General features: G+C 38.8%; 2 protein-coding genes across 2 annotated transcripts in view; one reads left to right on the forward strand and one right to left on the reverse strand.

Annotated features, from left to right (window-relative positions):
- The window catches only part of CLCN6 (chloride voltage-gated channel 6), a 1,280,196-nt gene extending 1,267,276 nt beyond the window's left edge, over positions 1-12,920 (reverse strand). Inside the window, exons 1-2 of the mRNA XM_044075232.1 lie at positions 12,536-12,920; positions 11,975-12,034 (exon numbers count right to left, since the gene is read on the reverse strand). Of these exons, the coding sequence (XP_043931167.1) occupies positions 11,975-12,034; positions 12,536-12,607 (132 nt within the window). The 5' untranslated portion in view covers positions 12,608-12,920. The remainder of the gene's footprint in view (positions 1-11,974; positions 12,035-12,535) is intronic.
- A 654-nt stretch (positions 12,921-13,574) lies between these two features.
- MTHFR (methylenetetrahydrofolate reductase) overlaps positions 13,575-22,670 on the forward strand; it is a 299,098-nt gene continuing 290,002 nt past the window's right edge. Inside the window, exon 1 of the mRNA XM_044075243.1 lies at positions 13,575-13,779. The gene's annotated coding sequence lies outside the window, so the exon portion shown is untranslated. The remainder of the gene's footprint in view (positions 13,780-22,670) is intronic.

Genomic DNA, 22,670 nt, shown 5'->3' on the forward strand with positions numbered 1-22,670 from the left:
ATAATGGTCATGTTGCCAGGGGGGTGCAACTGGGTCATCTGTATTACCCTTGCATAGTTTTCCCCCCTGATACAGTACAAGATGTTCCTACAGAAGTGCACATGACAAATAAGAACCATTATTTTTGCTAAAGAGAAGGTTGTATTTAATTCCTGATGGAGCTCTGTCCAGATTCCCAACTACTGGCACAGGAGCTCATGGATCCATACAGCCTACTCCCTTTGTCACTCAGGAGAATGCTTACAAATTCCAGCAAAATAATTCCTGCAGGAAATCCCAAAAAAATCTCCAACACAAGGGCACTGGAACTCAGGATCACTTACATTTGCCACAGCTCAACCTCAGTAATGTACACTTATTTATTTTATTTCTAATTTGTTAACCGGGTAAGTGTGTTAGTCCAAGGACCCTTTTAAACATGACCTGGTCCACAGGAGGCAATGAAAGACAATATTTAAAAGCAATGGCAATAACTTGGCATACGTTACTTATACAACTGTAGCACAACAAACCAGCAGCAATAGTTCAGTACGAAATGCTGCAATACGTATAAAAGTGGCGGCAAGGTTGCAAATAATTACATGTGACATCAATATGGACATTATAAAATGCCAGCTATTTGCACTTAAATTCTTCCAGCTTTGGAGCTTAACCATATCCATCATTACAGCTCAATCAGCAACACTGATATCAGCAAACTTCAGATTACTCAAAAAATTATCATTCCATAATTACCCATAACAAACATCACTGACACACCGAATATTAACAGACAACTATCGAAAACCAGTTTAGGGAAACACTTTTCTAATAAAAACACAAACTCCAAAAAGTCATACATAGCATGAAGTTGGCTTTGGAGAAATTTTTTACTGTGGTTTCCTTAATGGGGGGTGGGGGCGGGATGTGGATATCAAGGGTGATTAGCTTATGGTTGGATCGGACCAACGAGAAGTTGATTTCAGGTGTGGAACACTGGTCACTCATGTTGGTAATGACCAGGTCTAGGATATTGTTGCCCCTGGTGGGGGTGTGGATAAGTTGATCCAGGGCATTGGAGTTTATGAATTCCAGAAAGCGTTGAGCTAAGAAGTTGGTACACGAGTAGTTTTCCAAGTTAATGGTGGGGTAGTTGAAGTCGTCCATTATTAGGGTGTTTGGAACATGTAAACCTTTACTACCTACTTAGCTATTTTTCTTAGTAGTAAAACCTAAGTTGATGTCCTTCTACTGGACTCATTTCTCTTTTCTCACAACCATCTTCTCCAAATAGTTCATGACAACATGCTGCATGTGACGGCTGGGGGAACGATGCTCTTGACTGTGAAGCAGGCATACGTATCATATCAGGTTAATCATTTCATGTCTATAAAATCAGTTCACAACATCATCAGTCTTTCTCATTGGTGCAGCAGGTGTACCTGTCAAATGCACAAAAGAGGAATAAAGAAATCTGGTGCCTGGTGAAGCACACTGCTACTCTGCCTAAAGTATATAAACAGCACATTGCTACTCTGCCTAAAGTATATAAACAAGTAATATAACACAGTTTGATACTTCACAATTAATTGGTAATTTAACGCTTTTACTGCAACTGTATGGAACAATGGCTCACCTATCCAAAAATATGCCTGTTCTGGAAAATGAACTCTTTATTAAATATTGTGGATTGAATTTGCTTAATTGCTCGAGTTTCTTGGCGCATGGAATCTAAACTGGCATTTTTTGGTGGTTAACTGTTAATATTTTTAATCCTCCAATGCTCATATTGCTTTAGTTCTTTGTTTACATGTTACACTGGGACATGTTGTTGCAGGACCAGTTTGAGCCTTGTGTTTCACTAACGGAAGCCTCTCAGTTTAATACTTCATATCTGAATGGTAATTTAACATTTTTAGTGCAGCAATTGTCTCAAACTACGGCTCACCTCTCTATATATATGCCTATCCAGAAAATGAACTTCTTATTAAAATATTTCATGGATTGAATTTCTTCGATTTTTTTGTTTTGCAGTCCTTGGTGCTGTGGAACTAAGTTGGCATTTTTGGTGATTAGCTATCCTAAAATACCTAAATGCCTGCAGACTACCGGCCAGATTCCAAAAGACTTGCTCTCAGTTTTAAGTGACCACATACACTGGGAACAGGTCTTTTGGAATCTGGCCCCTGGTGTAAGCCTGTGTATAGAACAGACCTTACAACAAAGTAAGTCGCTTACACAGAGTAAGTTTTTCAGAATTAGGACAGACTTACACTGTCAGCAACTGAAATCTGGCCAACTGCTTTGAAGACATTCTAGAAGTTATTATATCAAATGTTATTTTTTTATTTATTTAGTGTTAAAGTTCGCAATCTCGATTGTTTGTGTACCATCTGTAACACTATACAGAATAGAAGACCAGAGTGATTTTTTTACAATATTACTTAACAGTAACTTTTTTTCACCATTTAAAAGGTGACAAATCTCTAGGATTAATGACTGGAGATGAACTGTTTCTTGATAATATTTATTTATACTATACTTATCTTGTGTCTTAACTATACATCTTTCTCTATTTTACCAATCTCTGCATTTTTCTTTAACGAAAGATCTTTGTTACAAACTGACAGAGTGTAATAACACATTTCTAATTCTTATCTAGCCATATTTACTTGCAAGTTTTTAAGGTGACGATTCTGCAGTGTTTTTCACACTTCTAAATTCAGGGAACTCCTCCTTTTCTGCGGCAAACTTATCAAGACCTGATCAACACATAAGCGATCCTCAGGCGTGGTCACAGTCTGTTTTCCTGCCGCAGTTCAACTGAAAGGGAAAAAGTTTAACCATATAATTATTTAACCACCCCGCCTTATGTATGTGGAACACACTAGATACTTAATGGCTTATGATGTATTTAACTACCACATTCTGCGACTTTGAAGACTACACACTTGGTGCAACCATTAACAACCCTACTCTACTCAGAATATAACGGTATCCGTAACTAGCACACCTAAATCATTGTATTTTACATCTGATACATTTTCTGCTGTGATAGAAAGGCAGCAAGTCAACATATTTTCTATACAAGAAGGTTAGCACCTGCAGCTTAGCATTTTGTGAGGGTAATAACATTAAGATATTTAAATGCAGCGGTTTTGAAAATGAACTACATCAGAAACAAATGAAGCAGCAATGTCATTTGTACTTTTCCTAACTCAGAAACTGAAATAGCTATTGAAAGTTCTGAATCGGTACCATAGTCACAGCCTGAGCAACTAAAATGCCAACACACACACACACACACACACACACACACACACACACACACCTTACACCTATACAATCATGTAATGATATTATCAAACAAAAATAAGAACTATATAAAAACGTATATTAAACGCTTGCAGAGCTAATGATACTAAAGCAAATTCTTTAAAAAAAAACACACACACCTACCTGCTGGTTTATACTTATTACACAGTCCTTACTTAAAAAACTAAACGTTTTACAGTAAACTCTCAGTTAACCGTCACCCATGAGGATTGGCAAATGCCAGATAACTGTAGTTTCTGGTTGCTTGAGAGTTACTATTAAAAATAGGCCTGACTAATGCTGTATCCCATACTAACCGTTTGGTTTGACTTGTTCTTAGGTTGGGGAGAGAGGAAATGTATTCCTATCTTCCTTTTTAAAACTCATAAACATGTAAGGTATGTTTCTGCGGGGGGGGGTCAAAAGTGCAACACATGAAAATTGTACTGTATTTCTTCGATTTTTTTTTCTGGTTGTCTGACTTCCAGTTTACAGAGTTTACTGTATTTGCTTATTCTGAAAGTGAGCAAATACTTCACCATTTCCCTAAAATATGTACAAAGTATTCAGCACTGGAGTTGAGATGCAAATACAAGCCCCCATGACTGATTTTTACCTTTTTTTTTTAATTTTTTTAATTGATAGAAGCAGCCAATTTAGCTGAGGTATCAAGGGATACATCTGTAAACCAACAGCAAGTCTAATCCTGCACTAAAGTTGCTCACTTTTAATGCAGTACCCTTCTGATCTTTTCAGATTTCAGAAACAGGAGGCGAGTATACAGGGTTCTCTAGTTCAGCATTTTTACTAAAAGGGATTATACAGCGATACCTTCATTTCAGTCATTTAATATAGCAGGCAAAGGCATTATCACAGTGTATGCAAAATATTCAAAGATTTCATTAACTCTTTGAACCACTGTGCAGTCACTCTAGTCTGCCGCTTTGACTAAAATATAACTGAACTCCACACCTGAAATGTTACTGGATGCTGGCCGCTCCATTATGTTACTTGATATGGTACATTCAGTTATCTTCTCTGTCCTTCATCTTGTTTTTAGTCTGCATTTAACTGCGTTCACTGATAACTAATGACGAGAGAGGCAAGTAGAATGTTAACTGCAAAACAGGTGGCCTCTAGTTTTCAAACAAGTCAAGCCAAAAATTACTTGGTACCAAACTATAAAACAGAAAAGAAACAAACAAAGGGCAGTAATACTACACTGGTCAGGTAGGGCAAACTTTTAGCATCATATTTCTTCCAAATTGTCTAAACACCATCACCTCCCTTCCCCAGGAACAGTCATACAGGTAGACACCTGGGATTTTCTGATTAGGTACCTCACCTCATTCCCTGGTGCCTGGAGTGAGCACCCACACCACAATGGGAAGTTTTAAACTGTCCTCTCAGATGCAACTGGCACACACACACACACACACACACACACACACACACACACACACACACGCACGCACACACACACACACACACGCACGCACGCACACACACACACACACACACACACACACACACACACACACACACACACACACCCCTTTGAGGACTACCATCGCGGACCTGGAATATCAAACCACCATTCTTTGTAAGCAGTTGAGCAGGCCCACAATTTCTTTCCCAGAGGATAGGCAAGTCTATGTAAGCCACTCAATCCCACCCTCTCCGTTCAACTTCCAGCTCATGGCCCACCCAGGACCACGACTTTTTTCTTCTTCTTCCTGCATGTCAGACTGCATTAAAGTTTCCTTTTTGATAATGGTCATGTTGCCAGGGGGGTGCAACTGGGTCATCTGTATTACCCTTGCATAGTTTTCCCCCCTGATACAGTACAAGATGTTCCTACAGAAGTGCACATGACAAATAAGAACCATTATTTTTGCTAAAGAGAAGGTTGTATTTAATTCCTGATGGAGCTCTGTCCAGATTCCCAACTACTGGCACAGGAGCTCATGGATCCATACAGCCTACTCCCTTTGTCACTCAGGAGAATGCTTACAAATTCCAGCAAAATAATTCCTGCAGGAAATCCCAAAAAAATCTCCAACACAAGGGGCACTGGAACTCAGGATCACTTACATTTGCCACAGCTCAACCTCAGTAATGTACACTTATTTATTTTATTTCTAATTTGTTAACCGGGTAAGTGTGTTAGTCCAAGGACCCTTTTAAACATGACCTGGTCCACAGGAGGCAATGAAAGACAATATTTAAAAGCAATGGCAATAACTTGGCATACGTTACTTATACAACTGTAGCACAACAAACCAGCAGCAATAGTTCAGTACGAAATGCTGCAATACGTATAAAAGTGGCGGCAAGGTTGCAAATAATTACATGTGACATCAATATGGACATTATAAAATGCCAGCTATTTGCACTTAAATTCTTCCAGCTTTGGAGCTTAACCATATCCATCATTACAGCTCAATCAGCAACACTGATATCAGCAAACTTCAGATTACTCAAAAAATTATCATTCCATAATTACCCATAACAAACATCACTGACACACCGAATATTAACAGACAACTATCGAAAACCAGTTTAGGGAAACACTTTTCTAATAAAAACACAAACTCCAAAAAGTCATACATACTTCTACAAATTAACATGTCAGTCCTTCTGTACTGACACTTGACTCCTAAAAAACAAGATGTACGAGTAGAAAAGGTAATACCAATTAAAATGTATTTGTAAAACTCTGGAAAGGTGCGACACGTAGCTAACAAGAGAGAAAACTATTAGATTACCTTGGCCAAGTGTTTGCTTATTATTATACTACCAATAATGTACCCTGGATAACAGCCTCTACACTGTTACTGAAATTAACTTATCAAACAATAGAAATAGCACTGCAGGAGGAAGGGGGATATTCAACTTGCATTAATTCACACACAAGAAACAAATAAGGAGCATTTCATTCATACTGCAAATTTTCTCAGGCAAATTATAATACAATAACCACCTGCCAAAATGGACACTGTAGACTGCTTCAATAACTTTATACAAGGTTATGATAAGTAAATGATAAAAAATAACTAACTCAACTAAAGCTTTCAGCTAGCATTTTTATATAAATATTTTCTTTCCCACTCAGAAATCTCCTGCTATCAACTTCACAATTACATCTAATAATGGTACTGTAATAACTCCGGACACAACCACCAAACTTTTAAGTGTAACAATTGATCATAATCTAAACTTCGACACACATCAACCTAACCATTAAATCAGTTAATAAAAAACTTGGATTCCTCTACAGACTTGAGCCCTGTCTCACGCCTCTAGCTAGGACTGCTACAACCCGAACTCACTTAATCTCCACCCTTCTCTATGCATCCCCAATCTATACCAACTTATCCAAAAATAATCTTCAGAAGTTGGAAACATCCTATAACAACATAGCTAGATTTACCACTGGTGTCCCTTTTCGAACCCACCACTGCCAAAATCTTAAATTGCTAGGATGGCTAAAATTGCAAAGCCAGATTCTTTTCCAGTAACTTACTACTATACACAAGATCTTACACCATCCCACAGATGCACCCATACTCTCTACCCTTGTCTGCCCATATAAAAATCTAACAACCCTTCGATCAGCTAATAAGGTACTAGTAGCTACCCTAAAGCCCAACAACAAACCTGGAGATAGCTTGTTCTCAAACTTTATTGTTAACTCTTGGAACACTCTTCCAACTGAACTAACAGCCCTTTCTTCTACCCCACTTTTCAAGAAGCAATTAAGAATCTTCCTTAAAGCCCAATGGCTTTGCCCATGCACAAATCCTGGACACTTTCTCTCCTAGCAGGACCATTCTTTACTATCTTTAACATGCTATTTCAGGTGCTCTGATATTCTCTATTAATTCCTACTGTAGTAGCTCACCTCCTAAGGTTTGGTAAACTTTATAAACAATGTAAAAAAAATGTTTTATTAATCCTTTTACTCAAAAATTGTAACTTATTTAGTCGGGTATGTTGGTATGTTACTGTAATAGTACTATATAAATGTTCCAGTATTTGAAATGTTTTACCTGTCTGACATTATCTGTATTGTATATGGTCAAGATTTCTGTCTTGTAAATTGTCAATGTGGAGCTTTTCTCCTCAGGCCTCCACTGAAAATGGGCATACATCCAGTCAGACCATCCCGGTCAACAAATGTAAAATAAAAAAAATAATAAATTGGTCAACCTAGTAAATTTGTTAAAGCATCTGCCTACATCATGTTGCTTCTTAAATAGGAAGCCTTATCCAGGCTGCACATACAGAGGACTGAGAAAGACTATTCTTTCTCAATTATGTTTGCGATATTAAACAGTGGAGTGATCCATTTTAACTTCAACTAGTCATGCAGTCCTGTGCAACATTCAGTTGTTACCACATATCCAGTATAATAAAATAAAGAATGAAGCAATTGGTGCGTAGCTTCACAACATTTATTAATTATTTACATTTGTTAACCGGGTAGTGTATGACTGGGTTGAAAAAAAAAAAAAAAAAACATTTTCAGCGGAGACACGGAGAGAAAAAATTCCACACTAAAAAGAACATTATTATGGTACAAATAGTACACTTAGTTTAAGTAGTACATTGCTAACAATATGTAAATGAGCTTAAAAAATATTACAGCAAAATATAACAGAATACGATATAAACATGCATGTTTCAGGCATACAGGAATACTATTTTTTTACAATATAGATGAGATACATAAGTAGAGCTTTCAGTGGATGTATCACAGACTTATAATGGTGATTTATGGTATGAAAAACTCTGATCAGTTCTGATGAAGTCCATCTTTCTTGGTTTAGGTTACATACTTTTTTGGTACATATCCAGTTTAGATGACTTCTGTTTTGCCAAGAATAATGGATATAGCAATATCATGGCAGAATAAGGTGCTGGCATTTCCACATCTGCTTTGAAGGAAAATATTCTGACATATTTTCCTAATTTGAGCGCTACTACTATCTCGTCCGCTTAATGAGAGTGACACAGGCAAGACAGTTTAACAAACCTGTATGATGCTGAAGTACAAGTCAATTTATGCTGAAGAACAGACGTGTAACTAAAAGTAAGCATCTCTACTTTTTTTCCTGAATCATATCACATTGATAAACAGAATGGTGTCCACAGCCTAGGTGAAAGAAGCAACAAAGAAACAAACAGCAGCACAAGAGAACACAATGCACTGGTTCTGGCTTTAAGAAGGGTCCTCTACGCTGTCACCAGTATCCCAAGAATAGCGAAATTTTTGACTGACCTAATTCCACACTCTTGGGGGGGGGTCAAGCAAACAGCACTTAAGCAGTGGCCCAAAAATGCCCTCCACCATGCAAGTGCATGATTCAGCACACTTGCTCTGAAGGTTTCATCAGTGGCTTGGAAAGCCTAAAACCCACCCCTCCCCAGTCTGCCTGGATCTCCGCCAAGGGTTAGTGGCAGTGTGTGTAACCACATATGTCGCTCCACCAGGATGAGCCCAACCATCCTTCCCTACTGTCATCCAGAGCTCGATCTGCTAGTCGAAGTTAGGTCACCCAAGCTACAATCAGTGTTTTATTTCTCTACTTCACAGATACTGGCTACACTGAAGGTCCTTTTACCCTCATGATCAACTACTAGTCAAACATGAAACTACTACTTATTATAGCACCTACAACCTTAATGAAAGAATTGTTCTTAAGTGGCTTTTCCTCTACATGGTAACTGGCTAGAAGCACCTTAATGCACTATATCTGTAAACAATTAAGGCCAAACCAATATTTTTGCATTTGAAAGAAATTGTGTACAATCCTTTCTAGAAACCCACTATGTTCACAGGAAAGAGAACAGACTATCCAAGTTTGCAAACATCAGCACACTTACTGAACAAGAAGCTAATGTTGCCAAGCTACATATCTGAAAAGAAGATGGTGGAACGAAATTAACCAGGAAATGAACCCTGTAGTATCCGACAAATATTAACAAGTCATGAAAGATGCCCTTCCACCTTTACTATGGGAATCGTGCCAATCAGCGTCAGGAACATTAAGCGAATGATGTATCCATGACAAGAACTCACTGAAAGCCACATTCAGCTTATCTCTAGACTACTGATTTTTATTTTTTTTTTTGCTGGGGGGTGCTAAGTCTCCTGTACCCCAATACTTATACAAGTACTCCACAATCATAAACAAAAAGAATGAAGGGTAAATTCCAGTAGCACTGAAAGAAGCTTTCAGTGGATCACGTCTCAACATTAGCATTCTTTGGAAGCATATTCAAATAGCTGACCAGCTTCCTTACAATGAGTGTTCTCAATTGCCAAACCAACTATGTACACACTGAACCTAAACTCAACAGGTTTATTTATAATTCCTTCATGAGGAAATAGTGAAGACCTTTGTATGATCAAGAACAAACTGTGCGTACAGATCTAGTTGACATGATCAAATGACCAAAATGTCGAAACACACTCCAAGACCACAATATGGAATAATGCTGTTGTCTTACAGTATGTTTCGACATTCTGGCAATTCGATCATGTCAGCTAGATCAGTGTGTACACAAACCCCTCATCTAAGGCAGTTGTACCACTCTCATAAGGGTAATTAAATTTAGTTAGCATGATCCTTCCTGTTATTTTAAGATAAATCTTTATCGGTTCTTACCTAAAATCAAGAGACTGATGATGACCCTCTCAACAAATTCCATAACAAATCTCTCTACAGCCTTCCAAAGGATATTAAAGACTCTGAATTTCCCAGAATCAGCTTTAGATCCTCCTTTCTATACAAAGGCCACTGTGCTCTGCTGCTATAGCCTATGAACAAAGTCTGTAGAGTTTTATTACTCATTTTATTTTTTATTTGCATTTGTTTGCTGGAAAAGTCAGATTGGGCATGGATGGAACCTCTTTTCAACAAAGGCCTGTGGAGAAAAGCTTCAGAGTTATAATAAAGCATGAAACAGAATCATATAAACAAAAATGTAAAATAATACAGGAAAACTCAGAAAACAAGTAAATAAATCTGTGGCACTCATTGATGCTAACTTATACACTTCGTTCATATTTACATACTGAGAAAAATGGAAGAATATATACACAAGGGAAAAGCAGATTATAAAGGTGAAACTCATTTCTAAAGTATGCTAGTTATGTTATAAAAATGAGTGTTAGAAAGTGTATTTAAAATGAGCATAGTTAATTCCAGTACTTCTGATAGCACTGATGAAGTCTTCTAGACATTACTGGGACTTGTAGAAATAACACTCTTGACTTTACTTGAGAGAGACTCAATCTGATAAGGTGATGATTGCAAGGTCACTCTAAGTTTAAAAACAATAAAGCTCAGGGTTCTGAAGCTGGGTGTTGATATGCATGCTATTTAAATATTTCAAGCTACAATATCAAGACTGTAAACAGCCATAATACGCAATCAAAGACTAATTGCTTTAAAATAATATTATACACATACATACATAGACACACTTGATCACTATTCTCTACATCATACATAGATACAGACATAGATTAGTACTAGGCTAACTGCCATTTTGGGCCACTTTAAGCCCAGCCAGTTACCCCATGTGAGAATCAAACCCTGCACCTTGTGTTTGTAAGGTAAACACCTACAAATACTGGAGACTGGGCACTACTAGAACAAACGTCTTATTACAGTTTGATCCAGCAATATAGATGAAGGCCAAGGAACAGTGACAAACTTAATAAGTGATTGACAAGACACAGAAAAATACTCAGTTGTACACAGTAACAGACACAAACGTATTGCCACAGACTTGCTGCAACACTGTAAGTTTTATATAATACTTCACTGATAATCTCTGCCACTTTTGATGAACAATTCATTACTAAAAAGGGTTACAATAGTCAATACAAGGATTTCAAAACTTATATTTTTTTTGATATTTAGGAATTCTTTGTTTATATATCACATCTAGACATGGAAATGAGGTAGTACACACAATAAAACAGAGACTTATACACATGCCTTAAGTATTGCCAAGGGTTGTACTATACAGTCGGTTCTCTAGCTGAAATATTTGGTTGTATAGTGCTACCCATAAATATCAGGGTCAATACTGCTAAATGCCAATCTATAACCAAATGGGATAGATTATTTTGGGCAAAAAGAAGGAAACTGGCTAGGCTTAAAAAGGGTCCGCAAGTGCAGCTAGCCTAGTACTTACCTGTGAACCTATTAGCCATCACTTTAAAATAACAGTGAAAAATTACCAAACACCTGCTATGCTAGCAGACTTACTGCATGTATACAGAATTCAGTGCATCAGCAGGCAGCATATGTATTAAATCCATTCATGTTTCTGCAATCATGTCGGTGGGGGGCACAAAGCATACCACCGTTAAATCGGCATTTCCCAAACAACAGTGGCCAGTTCCCTTGATGCACTGTATTAGGTTAGCATGACTGCTGCTTGCTTTCTACTACATATTCAGAGGAACTACTGTCAAACTGAATGCTGTACAATACAGCAAAAAGATTAAAAGCTAACTAGAAACCCATTTGCATTCATTTTATACCTTTTTCACAAATGCCAGTTTCTAAGAGAGCATCTGATGTCACAGTTTCTGAACTGCTGATCACCAAAAAAACAACCACAATGACAAAATTGGTATTTACTCAGACTTTCTAACCTCATAATCTTTTCTTGGAAGGATCTCTTCTTCTTCCTCATGTGTCTCTCCCAGGATAGTCTGTTAAGTAAAGAAGAAATAAAGAATGCTTTTATTTGGTGCTGTGATTATCAGACATAAATTCTGTCTGCCAGAAAAACATACTCAACTCCAGAGAATCAATTTACAACTACATCGCAACGTAGTGTATACGGCATTAAAGCACACAACTTTAGTTTCCAGTCTCTTACAAAGTATAGTACCCACTCATTACCAAAGTGCGGGCCTGATATCCACTTACCCAATTTCTGTAACGCCCTAAGTGAAAATTATTGGACAAAATAAATAAGCACCACTCCACCTCAACACACAATTAAAAGTAGATCTGAAAACATAGATTATGATGCAATAATAAACAAGAATGGTTATCTGTTGGTCCATCATGTAACACAGCGTCTGATAAATGTGGTCTGTCGCCTCAACATACTTATCATCTATCACTTCACACTAATTCACGTACCATGCCCCATACAGTCTGCAAACTACAACCTCCCAATAAGAAATACAAGTAAACATATGTACCAGTTCCTCCGGCGTTCTGCTGTCAGCATCCCTGCAGCACCGAGTACATCTCCCACAACACATAGCCATCATTTGCCTGCAACCTCCCAAACTCAGCAATATCACGTGACAAGCATGCCAGTCAGCTGACAAGAGTTAACATCTGAAGCCCCAGTCAATGTTACCATATTTATAAACAAAAACTCCACTCTCGAAAAATTGTGAATATGCTATTGTGGCCAGTACAAACCCATAACTACAGAAATATATATCAGTTTCTATTTTCCATCACTGCAGATGGTGTTGCTATTGTACTGCCACATAAAGATGACAGTATATGACGTAGGCGAGACACTGCGTCTCTCTGCTATTGTGTTGCCACATAAAGATGACAGTATATGACGTAGGCGAGTCAGTGCGTCTCTCTGCTATTGTATTGCCACATAAAGATGACAGTATATGACGTAGCCAAGACAGTGCGTCTCTCTCTCTCTCTCTCTCTCTCTCTACCTCTCATTAATTGTGAGACAAAAGGCCAAAATCAGGGACAGTTTTTAAAATATTACTCTTAATTTACTTTGCATCAGCTTCCATTTCATGTTTTTATTTTTGAAAAAGAACTAATATGAAACTTTAATGACTGCCATTACCGATTTACTGTAACATCAAAAATATAACGAGATAAAGCAGAAATCAGGGACAAAAGAAATATACAACTAGGACCACTACACGCATGCTGAATTTGGATTTGCTTTTGACAACGCCCCATATCACTTACGTGCTGACGTACTATCAAGAGGCCATTTAGATGCTGTAAGGGGCGGTCTAGGAGGTATGGTACCACCCCCTAAGGAGGGGATTGGAAAAAAAGGAAATGTCAGTTCAAGATTTTCAGTGAGCTGATCTTTAAATCCTGCTTTGTACTTGTCCACTGCTTTGTACTGCAGGAACTGTGTAACCAGCATGTTATTCCATCATTCCTCACTCTTCCAATCCCCCCCCCCCCCCACCACCAGGAAGACAGTGGAGCAAGCAAGAAAGCAAAATGCCGTTTGGTGCGAATTTGTAAAGAGTGTCAAGCTGAACTCAAACCGCCTTGGTTGTAGTAGGTTGGCCAGTCATTTGTTTTTCCGTCTACAAGGGGCGGGCATATGGGCGAGGCTATTTAGGATATTTTAAAGGGTTTTAAATGGGCGTCACATAATCCCACGTTGTTCTGCAGAAATCGTAGGAGTCGTTGAACAGTGAGTGGACATCGGGCTCGGGTAAGAATCAGATGTAGTCAATTTTGCTGTAATGTATTCACATGAGTAAATGATGGTCGTGGGGAATGGCCTCTACTTGACGGAAAAGGGAACGGGGTGTCTGCCTGGCATCCCAAAACTGAGATGTCATAGCAGCTTTATTTGGGTTTTTTCCATTAGAGTTTCTGGTACTAAACAGTGAGAATAAACTCCTCTTCTGATTTATTGTTACTCCCACGGTCACTTAAGCCCATTCAAATATGATTTCTAGTGATGGGTTAGGAGTCACAGCAACTCCCTATTACTTCACTCAAGAATTTTGGTGAAAACCACAAATAATGGGGGAACAAAGGCACACAAATCGTGTGTGACTTGTAAATATTGTTCTTTCTAAGTTACATCAACGTGCGTTTCTGAAGAATATAAACTGTAACGCATGACATGATTGACCGACTGCCATCCTTAGTTACCACAAAATCAAAAGTTTTGAGGGACAAGGCAAACTGTTATGTAAAAGAGGGGACAGTTGAGAGCTAAGGACAAAGTGAAGAACAACACAAACCGTTGTGACTGTCTGATACCGATGCGCTTATGTGATTACAAACTGTGATGTCCAAATATTGTTCGTGTATTTTTCTGGAGAATAAGGTATTGCCTGTAATAGTTATCGTTACTCGGTAGTCTTCATATCTGGTTATAAACTTCATGAGATTACGAGTGTATTCTGCCCTCTGGTGACTAGCTCTCGTCGTATAGTCTCTGAAGGGCAGTCTCAGATTTCCTGTGCATGTGGCGTCACAGATTTTGGCATAAGCAAGAAAATACAGTAGGGGGTCTTGTTTCCAGCAGCTGTTCCTTGTCCACTCCATGAGCTACAGACTGTTCGCCGTCTTTTCCACAATAAATGAAATGGGAATATCCCGTCAACAGTGCCCCAAACACTGTCTCTAACATACAGAAATAACTCCTAATTGTCCAATTCGGTCTCCAAATGTTGCTCCGTCTTTCCTAAAACTTAAACTTTTTGAGAAAAGGTGATGGATTGGTCGCAATCGGCGAATAGTGACTGGCAATGCAGAGAATACTGTGATGTTAACATAGTAAAAGTGGCTGTATGTATTCCTTCATCGCAAAGCTTACTGGTTCCTCAAAATGCTACCAGCACAATAGTAATTAGGGTTACCACCTGTCCCACTTTGCGAGGGACAGTCCCTCTTTGGGCGGTTGTGTCCTGACCAAAAATATTAAAAATGGCAAATGTCCTGAGATTGTACGACATAATTATGTCCCATATTTTATGTAATAGTTGCATAAAATAGTTATTTCTGTATCTAAAATACCTAAATGTTACAAGAAACAGAATAAGCAACTAAACTGCTACAAGAATAAAGCTTTTATTTAGGCAAAAAGTAAAGTTCTATCCTTTGTACTGACCGTGGGTATGTATCGGTCTGTAAAATCTGATGTGTGTCACGAAAATGTCCCACTATGGCCATTTGAAAAGGTGGCAACTCTAAAAGTAATCCATCAGTACACTTCCTTTGGCAAACTATAACTTAGAAAGCACTAGTAAACAAAAGCAAAGCAGAGCTTTCCAGGAATTAAATTATCAAGCCTATGTAAAGTGCATATATTCATACTTTAGATTTTTGCCTCCTGTTTTTGATCTGTTCTTCATAAAATTCATGTTTTTCTGGCAAATCTTTGAGGATTGAAGTGCTAACTTCAGACTTCATCTCCTTCAGAAAAATGCATGGTAACACAAATCCTGTTATTCTAGTAACTTTCTAAGTTTATAAGAGCAATATTTTAAAATCTGTCTCTATTTGCCCAGATTTCTTGCACTAAGAGGTATGCATATATTACATCAGTAGTAAATATATTAGCTTGGACTAGCGTGCTCAGATAAATCAATGTAGGTGACTGTTATCATTTTATGATATCTTGTGATACAGATTAACTTTTTTGATACGTCCTGTAAGGTTGTTTTGAATAAAATATTGATCTTGTAATTTGCAGTATCGAGTGAAAGTGCAATTCTGAATAAAAACCAAGAATGCACTGGATTTTTATTTTATTTAGATAGATATATATATATATATATATTTTTTTTTTTTCTTAAGTTTGATAAATACATACATAAAAATAGTCAATGTAGGGGAAATAGTTATTGAAGTTGTAATTTGCATTATGTTAGTGAATCATACCTCTCAACATTCCATATTTTCACAAAATGTCCAGTTTTGTCTCACACTTTTGGTCCAATCCTCATAAAATTTGTGGTTTACTGGCTAATCACTGAGGAGTGAAGTCACTAAATAATAATGTACATTTGAGCTTCAAACTTCATATCCTTCAGAAAAATGCATGCTAACATGAATCATGTTGTTCTAGCATCTTTCTAAGTTTATAAGAGCAATGTTTAAGATCTGTCCTTATTTTAGGCCTCTGTCCCTCAATTATTTTAGGCCGTGCCCAGATTTCTTGTGCTAAGAGGTTCAGAAGTATGTAAAGAATAGCCAGTGTACAAATGTACACGCATTAAGGCATGTCTAAAGATTGGAACAAAATTGCTTTCTTTCATAATTACCTTTGGAATATGTTCATTATGTTTATAGGAATGCGAAAAATTGGTTTTAATGGCTAATTATGATTAAGTAATGGGCAAGTCCTAGGAACAGGCTCAGATATCTCCTTCCTTGAGGGAGAGTAAGAGTACATCTAAATCCTGTATTTTTTCCTATTTCCTAACCTGGGTTGGAGGACTACCCCTTGACATTGAGACTAAGACGCAGAGTACATAATCTGTCATTGCTAGTGAGCTTGGGGCTGTTTATAGTACTGGAGTATAACTAGGGCAGGATTGGAATGCTTAAGGGAGTAGATTTTTGTTGTGATTGTCAGAAGAGCAGTTGAGGGATTAAATGAAGGGTGTGTAAACAAGTGTTGGGAGTGGTGTCTCGCAGTAGCCAGTTAACCATGTGTAACTGTGATAGTGTGGTGGTCTGTTGTTGGGGATAAGCAGTTGAATTTTACGGGGTCTACTAGAAAGGTATTGAAGGTCTAAATGATGTTAGTGCAAAGGAGTAAGGCTTCGAAGAGTCAACAAGCTGCTTCCAGTAGGTAGGGGTACCGGGATTGATTCCTTCCACTTACTTTGCCTGCTGTGCGACTCTAAGCAGTTCACTTAGCCAGACAGTACTTCCAGGTTGCTCCTGAAAATGGACACTGTCCAGTGAGTTTACCTGGTTAATAAATAGATAAAGTAAAGTAGAAAGCAGCTGAAGTATACCCTACCTGTAGCTAATTTGCTTTCTGGAGGAAGGAATCGAGATTCCCCAGCATCTGTAAAGGGTTGCAATGAAAAGTGCAGGTTCAAAAGTCAGATTTGGTTGCTTAAAAGATGAGATGCAGTCAAACACTTCCCAAAACTGCCCTATAGTGTTGAGTCTTGCTGAGCGAAGATATAGTAATACAACAGCTTGGAGTTCTGTTTGAGTACATTTATTTATTTATTTTTGTTTGTTGTTGTGTGTTTTTTTTTTTTTTTTTTTTTTTTTTGTCTTTTGTTAACCAAGTTAGTCCCACTGGGCTGGTGGCCCACATTTAGTGGAGACCTGAGGAGAAAAGCTTCACCCAAACAAAAAACAATAACAACATTAGATTACAAGTAATATGAATATATAACTACATAATTACATGCATCATGCCATAGTGGAAATTAACAAAGGATAAAATTCCACAAAAAGTACATCTGAAAAATAATAGAGGTAGACATGTGGAGTAAAAATGTAGATTTACAATAGGGCATACAGAATAAAAGAGATTATCAGAAAAAAAATAAGCCCCAAAAACATGTTTAATGGCTAAACCAAGTTGGTAGAGAGGAAAAAGAAGTATTAAATAGAAGGGTTGAAGTAGAGGGATTGGGAGGAATATTTAGGAGATTCAAGAGAGTGAAAAAAAAGTTATGGGTAGGGGGGTACACAAGCTAAGGAAGAGAAAATATTAAATATAGTATTGCTCAGCAGCATAGTTAAAGTACCACAGTACTAGTTATTATAAAGTTATATTAAAGTAAGGAGAGGAGAATTGTTTTATAGTCGTAACAATTGGGGAGTATGTTGGGTAGGGTTGTGACAGGTGCAGGAGAGAGAGTTAGCAAGGTCGTTTTTCAATTGTCTTGTGAAATGGATAGAAGATTGGATAGAATGTATATTAGTTGGGAGTTTGTTCCAAGTTTGAGAATATGGAGCATTTATAAAGTAATCTGCCTATTGTTTTGTTAAGCCGGTAGGTGTTAAGTAGCAGTTGGTCAGCGCTACAGAGACATCATAAGAGTTTGTATAGGGATAGGAGGGTGGACAGGGTGGGACAGTCTGCAAGTTTGTAAAGTAGAGAATGTGTCCTCTGTAGCTGCGAAAGTTGGAGTAGTTGAGGGAATTCAAACCACTGTAGTTTAAGTGCAAGGCAGTGATGGGAGTTGTAAGGGAAATAACAGGCAAATCTGGCTATCTGGTTGTAAGTTTGGTTAAAATATTTGCTTGGAGGTGGGTAAATGCTGGGGAGGAGGTAGGCTTGAGCGAGTGAAGTCCTCAAGGTGATGGATAAGAATTATTTGTTTCTATACAGTAAACAGAGTTTTTGATTGGTCTTTTTCATTGATTGTTGGATATGATGATCAAACTTCAGTTGAACATCAATTGTAATTCCTAGAAGTTTGGTATGGGAGTCCGCATGAATGATGGTGTCTTCTATGGAAGTAAGACTGAAGGAAGTTTTAAGGTTGGACATGAATTTTGGAAGGAAACTAAGAAGCTTAGTTTTCTTTGGGTTAAGGAGGAGTTGGTTATCGATTAACCAGTGTTCAATGGTGTTAAAATAAGTCTGTGTGAGGGAGTGAAGTTCCGTAGGCTTGTTAGAGAGGGTAACACAGTCCCCTACTTGGGCATCATCAAAAAGTTAACACAACTTGGTGTAAATTCTTATCTCATCAGGTGGGTGGCCAACTGGCATACCTGTCAGGACCCTCAGGGTTAAAAGTGGCACCTCCACCTCTGATAGAAGACCTGTCACTAGTGGAGTTCCCCAGGGATCTATCCTAGGACCCCTATAGTTTGGCATCTACTTCTCAGAGGTCCAGACAAAGACAAAAGACCTGTGGATGACCAAGTTTGCGGATGACAGTAAGTTGAGTGCTGTCATTGATTCCCCAAATTATGTTACTATACCGCAAGAGGGTCTCCCAGCAACTGAGTGGTGCCAAAATCATGGCCTCAAGTTAAACGCAAAAAAAGTATCATCATACGATTCCGCAAAAACATGGCCTCTACTGATTACCACATCAACGACAGCCCCTTAAGCACACAACCTTTGGTGAGAGACCTGGGTACTCAGGTTGACAACAATCTCACATTCGACCATCATGTAGCGACAGTGGTCAAAAAAGCCTTTTACTTGGTTCATCTCATAAGTAAAGGGATTTCATCTAGATAAAAGGAGGTCATTACCTCTCTATACTCCCTCTTTAGACCAATAATTGAGTATAATGCCCCATTTGGTATGTACCTCTCCAAACATCTGCACCAACTAAAAGGGCCACAGAAATACCTTGCTAAGAGAATCCATGGCCTCCAACACCTGTCCTATGCGGACAAGCTCAAATCACTATCACTGTACTTGGTATCGTACAGATTGCTCCGAGGTGATCTGTGTCTTGCCTACAAGACAATCTCGGACCCTGCCCTACTAGAGATGCTGCTTGTCCGTAAGTCTACCTCTTTGCACATTACCGGTTTGAAAGGCCTGAATCTAATATGTGACATCAACAAAACCTGCTGGAGAGCCAGGTTTGCCTCCCAGAGGTTGCCCTGTCTCTGGAATAGACTTCCCATACACGTCAAACAGAGTACCTCACTGAGCCTCTTTGAGCACAACCTTGATAAGTGGATGGGAACCCACAGATTTGTCCTAGGGGTTCCACCTGTGCTCCTCATTGACAGGGGTGACAGGTACTAACTGAGGTTTCTTTTTTGGGATAAACTCTTGGCTAGGCTTGTAAGGGTCCCAGAGCCATTAGCCTAGTAACCTCCTATGATCCTATAAGAGTAGAATCATTGACGTACTTGGCTTAAAATACATTAGGAAATTTTCTGGGTTTTTTTGTTAAATTCTCTTGGTTTTCTTGAATCTTGAACACGGTTGAGAGTGGGGAATCCCTTTAGTTGATGTTTTGGATGGAGCCACATTCAGGTTACAGCTGTAGAAGGATTAAAGCTTAAAACAGCACTGCGAGGCGGAGGGGACCAGTGCTACAAGAGTAATGCTTGAAAGATGGCAGGCACACCTCGTCACAGGGGAGAGAGAGTATTGAAATCCTTATGGTAGTAGCTAGTGTTTAAAGTGCTAGTGTAGTAGCTAGTGTTTAAATTTATTAAGCATCTAAAAGTGCTAGGCCATCTGAGTATAGAAAATTGCTTAATACAAGGAGTGAGAATTTATGTATAGAGTAAATAAGAGAGGGACAGCTGAGAGCTTTAGGTTTTATAGCTTCTACCATTCCTATGCTCCCTTTTCTCAAACTTCACATGAGAAAACCCTCAGTGATTTCTAAAGTCAGTTTTTATGCTCATCCCCTAGACTTCTTAGTTCCTCTTTTTTCATGCCTTAAGCTGGAATTTCAGTAGTGGATTCAGCAGTTGACTGTCTAATCTAGGGCTCCTTCTACTCTCTCAGGAGCTGTTTACAGACACTTTAGACATGGGATGGAGAGCATCTTTCAGCTCTCCAAAGGTGCAGGGTCCTTGGTCACCTCAAAAACATCAGCATTAGAGATAAGAGCTCTTCTGCTGGATTTTCAAGCATTTTACTCTCTATTCTCCCCAGAGCCTCCCAATGTGTTTACAGACAATACCACATATGTCAACAAGCAAGAGGGGGGGGCAAGATCTCATCTTCTATGCTGGTTGGCATTTCTAGTGTGGGAACTAGGTTGCCAGTATCGTGTGACACTTCACGTAATTTACATTCCCTTAGATCAGAACATTGTGACACTCTGTAAGCAGGTCCCCGCAACTCTGTAAGCAGGTCCCCGCAAGTGGATTCTTCACAGGGATGTGTTTCTGGACATTGTCCACCAGTGGGTTATTCCTCAAGTGAATCTTTTTGCCTCCCCTCTGAACAGACATCTTCCTCTTTTGTGCCACAGTTCCAGGTCTTTGGTCTGGAAGGTGGACACCCTCTCATTTTCCTGAAAGGGTATGTTTCTTTATGCTTTCCCTCCCCTTCCTGTCATTCCAAAAGTCGTGTTCAAAATCCAACAGGATTCTCCCAAAATCTTGCTGAGGACTCCCTTTTACCCTGACAGCATTGTTTCCCTCTTCTGCATTTAATCAAGGGCAGTCATCACAAGTTACCTCACAGGGTGGACCTACTCACACAAGATAAGGGATCTCATCCATCCCCACCTGTCCTCTCTCTAACTGATGCTGTGGATGATAAGATTTTGATTCCATGCAGACACATTGTTTCTGAGGATGTGCTTGGGGTCCTGCAGGAAGCCCACAGCTAGGAAATCCTACTTATCCAAATAAGAAATTTTCTGTTTGGTCCCTTTCTTGTAACCTGGATCCACTTTCTGTGGATGTTCCTTTGGTTCCATCTTATCTGTGTGATCTGCTCAATGCTGGTTTGACTTATTCTTCTGTTAAGGCCCACTTATTTATTACTGACTGTCTGCCCTTATTACCTCCTTTAGCTTCTAGATCAGAGGCTAAACAGTTTCTTAAAGGCATCCTTCATATTAGGCCTCCCAGGAAACCTGTCCATCATCCCTGGGATCTTTTGAGTCTGCAGCTTCAGCTTCCTTACAGCATTGTTTTTGGAAGACTACTTTTGTTAGCTGTTACTTCTGCCAGATGAGTGTCTGAACTTCAAGCCCTCATGCCTTGTCCTTCATACTAATTCTTCTTTTATGCCCAAACTGGTGAATGAGTTGTCTCTCTTAATCAGTTTATTAATTTGCCCACTTTTTTCCCTTATGTGCAATCTGCTAGTGAGAAGGTGAACACTTTGGATGTGCATAGACAACTCAGATTTTATTTTGATATGACTTTCTGTAAGTTTTATTAGCTCTTTGTTTCCTTTTATTCTAGATCCATAGGATGGTCTATTTCCAAGCAACCTATTATTTCTTGGATTTTTAAAGCCATTTATTTTTTTTATTCCTTTCATGACGAGGCTTTCTTTTTCTGTTGAGGCTCATTCTACTAGATCTGTGACTTTTTCTGGTGCTTTTTTTTTTTCGAGGGTTTGGATACTAACTCTATTCTTGAGGCAGCTACCTGGACTTCTTTGCGTACATTTACCAAGCACTATAAGTTGGATGTGATATCCAGAGCTAGAGCTGGCTTTGCTAGAGCCATTCTTCATGGGTTCCTAGAGAGCTCTGCTGGTCCTTCCTCCTCCCTGAGGTTTTGCACTCTCTGTATTGTAAGGAATACTGCAACAGTGAAATAGAAGGACATAGCACAGTTGTGTAAGACCTTCGCTTAACATGATAAGATGTCCTTCTTTTCACTTTTGCAGTATTCCCCCTCCTCCCCCTGGTTCTTTTCTCTTCTGAATGTATTTGTTACTCCTCTACGTCCTGGACTGTCGTTCCTACCGGGGCTCTCAGTTCTGAGGATCTGGACGTCACCTTTATGCCCTACACTATACACAGGGAGTATGCCCTACACTATACACAGGGAGTATGCGTGTGATGTACAGCGTACCTTAAGCAACCTAAAGGCTTTAGTATACTGGCCGGATGTCAGGCCACACTTGGCAGGAGATCTCTACTGTAAGGAATACTGCAACAGTGAAGAGAGGGACATCTACCATTATGCATAGTTCTTACACAACTGTATTTT

This window comes from Protopterus annectens, chromosome 1.part1, assembly GCF_019279795.1.
Source record: "Protopterus annectens isolate FY-2018-M chromosome 1.part1, PAN1.0, whole genome shotgun sequence".
Lineage (NCBI taxonomy): Eukaryota > Metazoa > Chordata > Ceratodontiformes > Protopteridae > Protopterus > Protopterus annectens.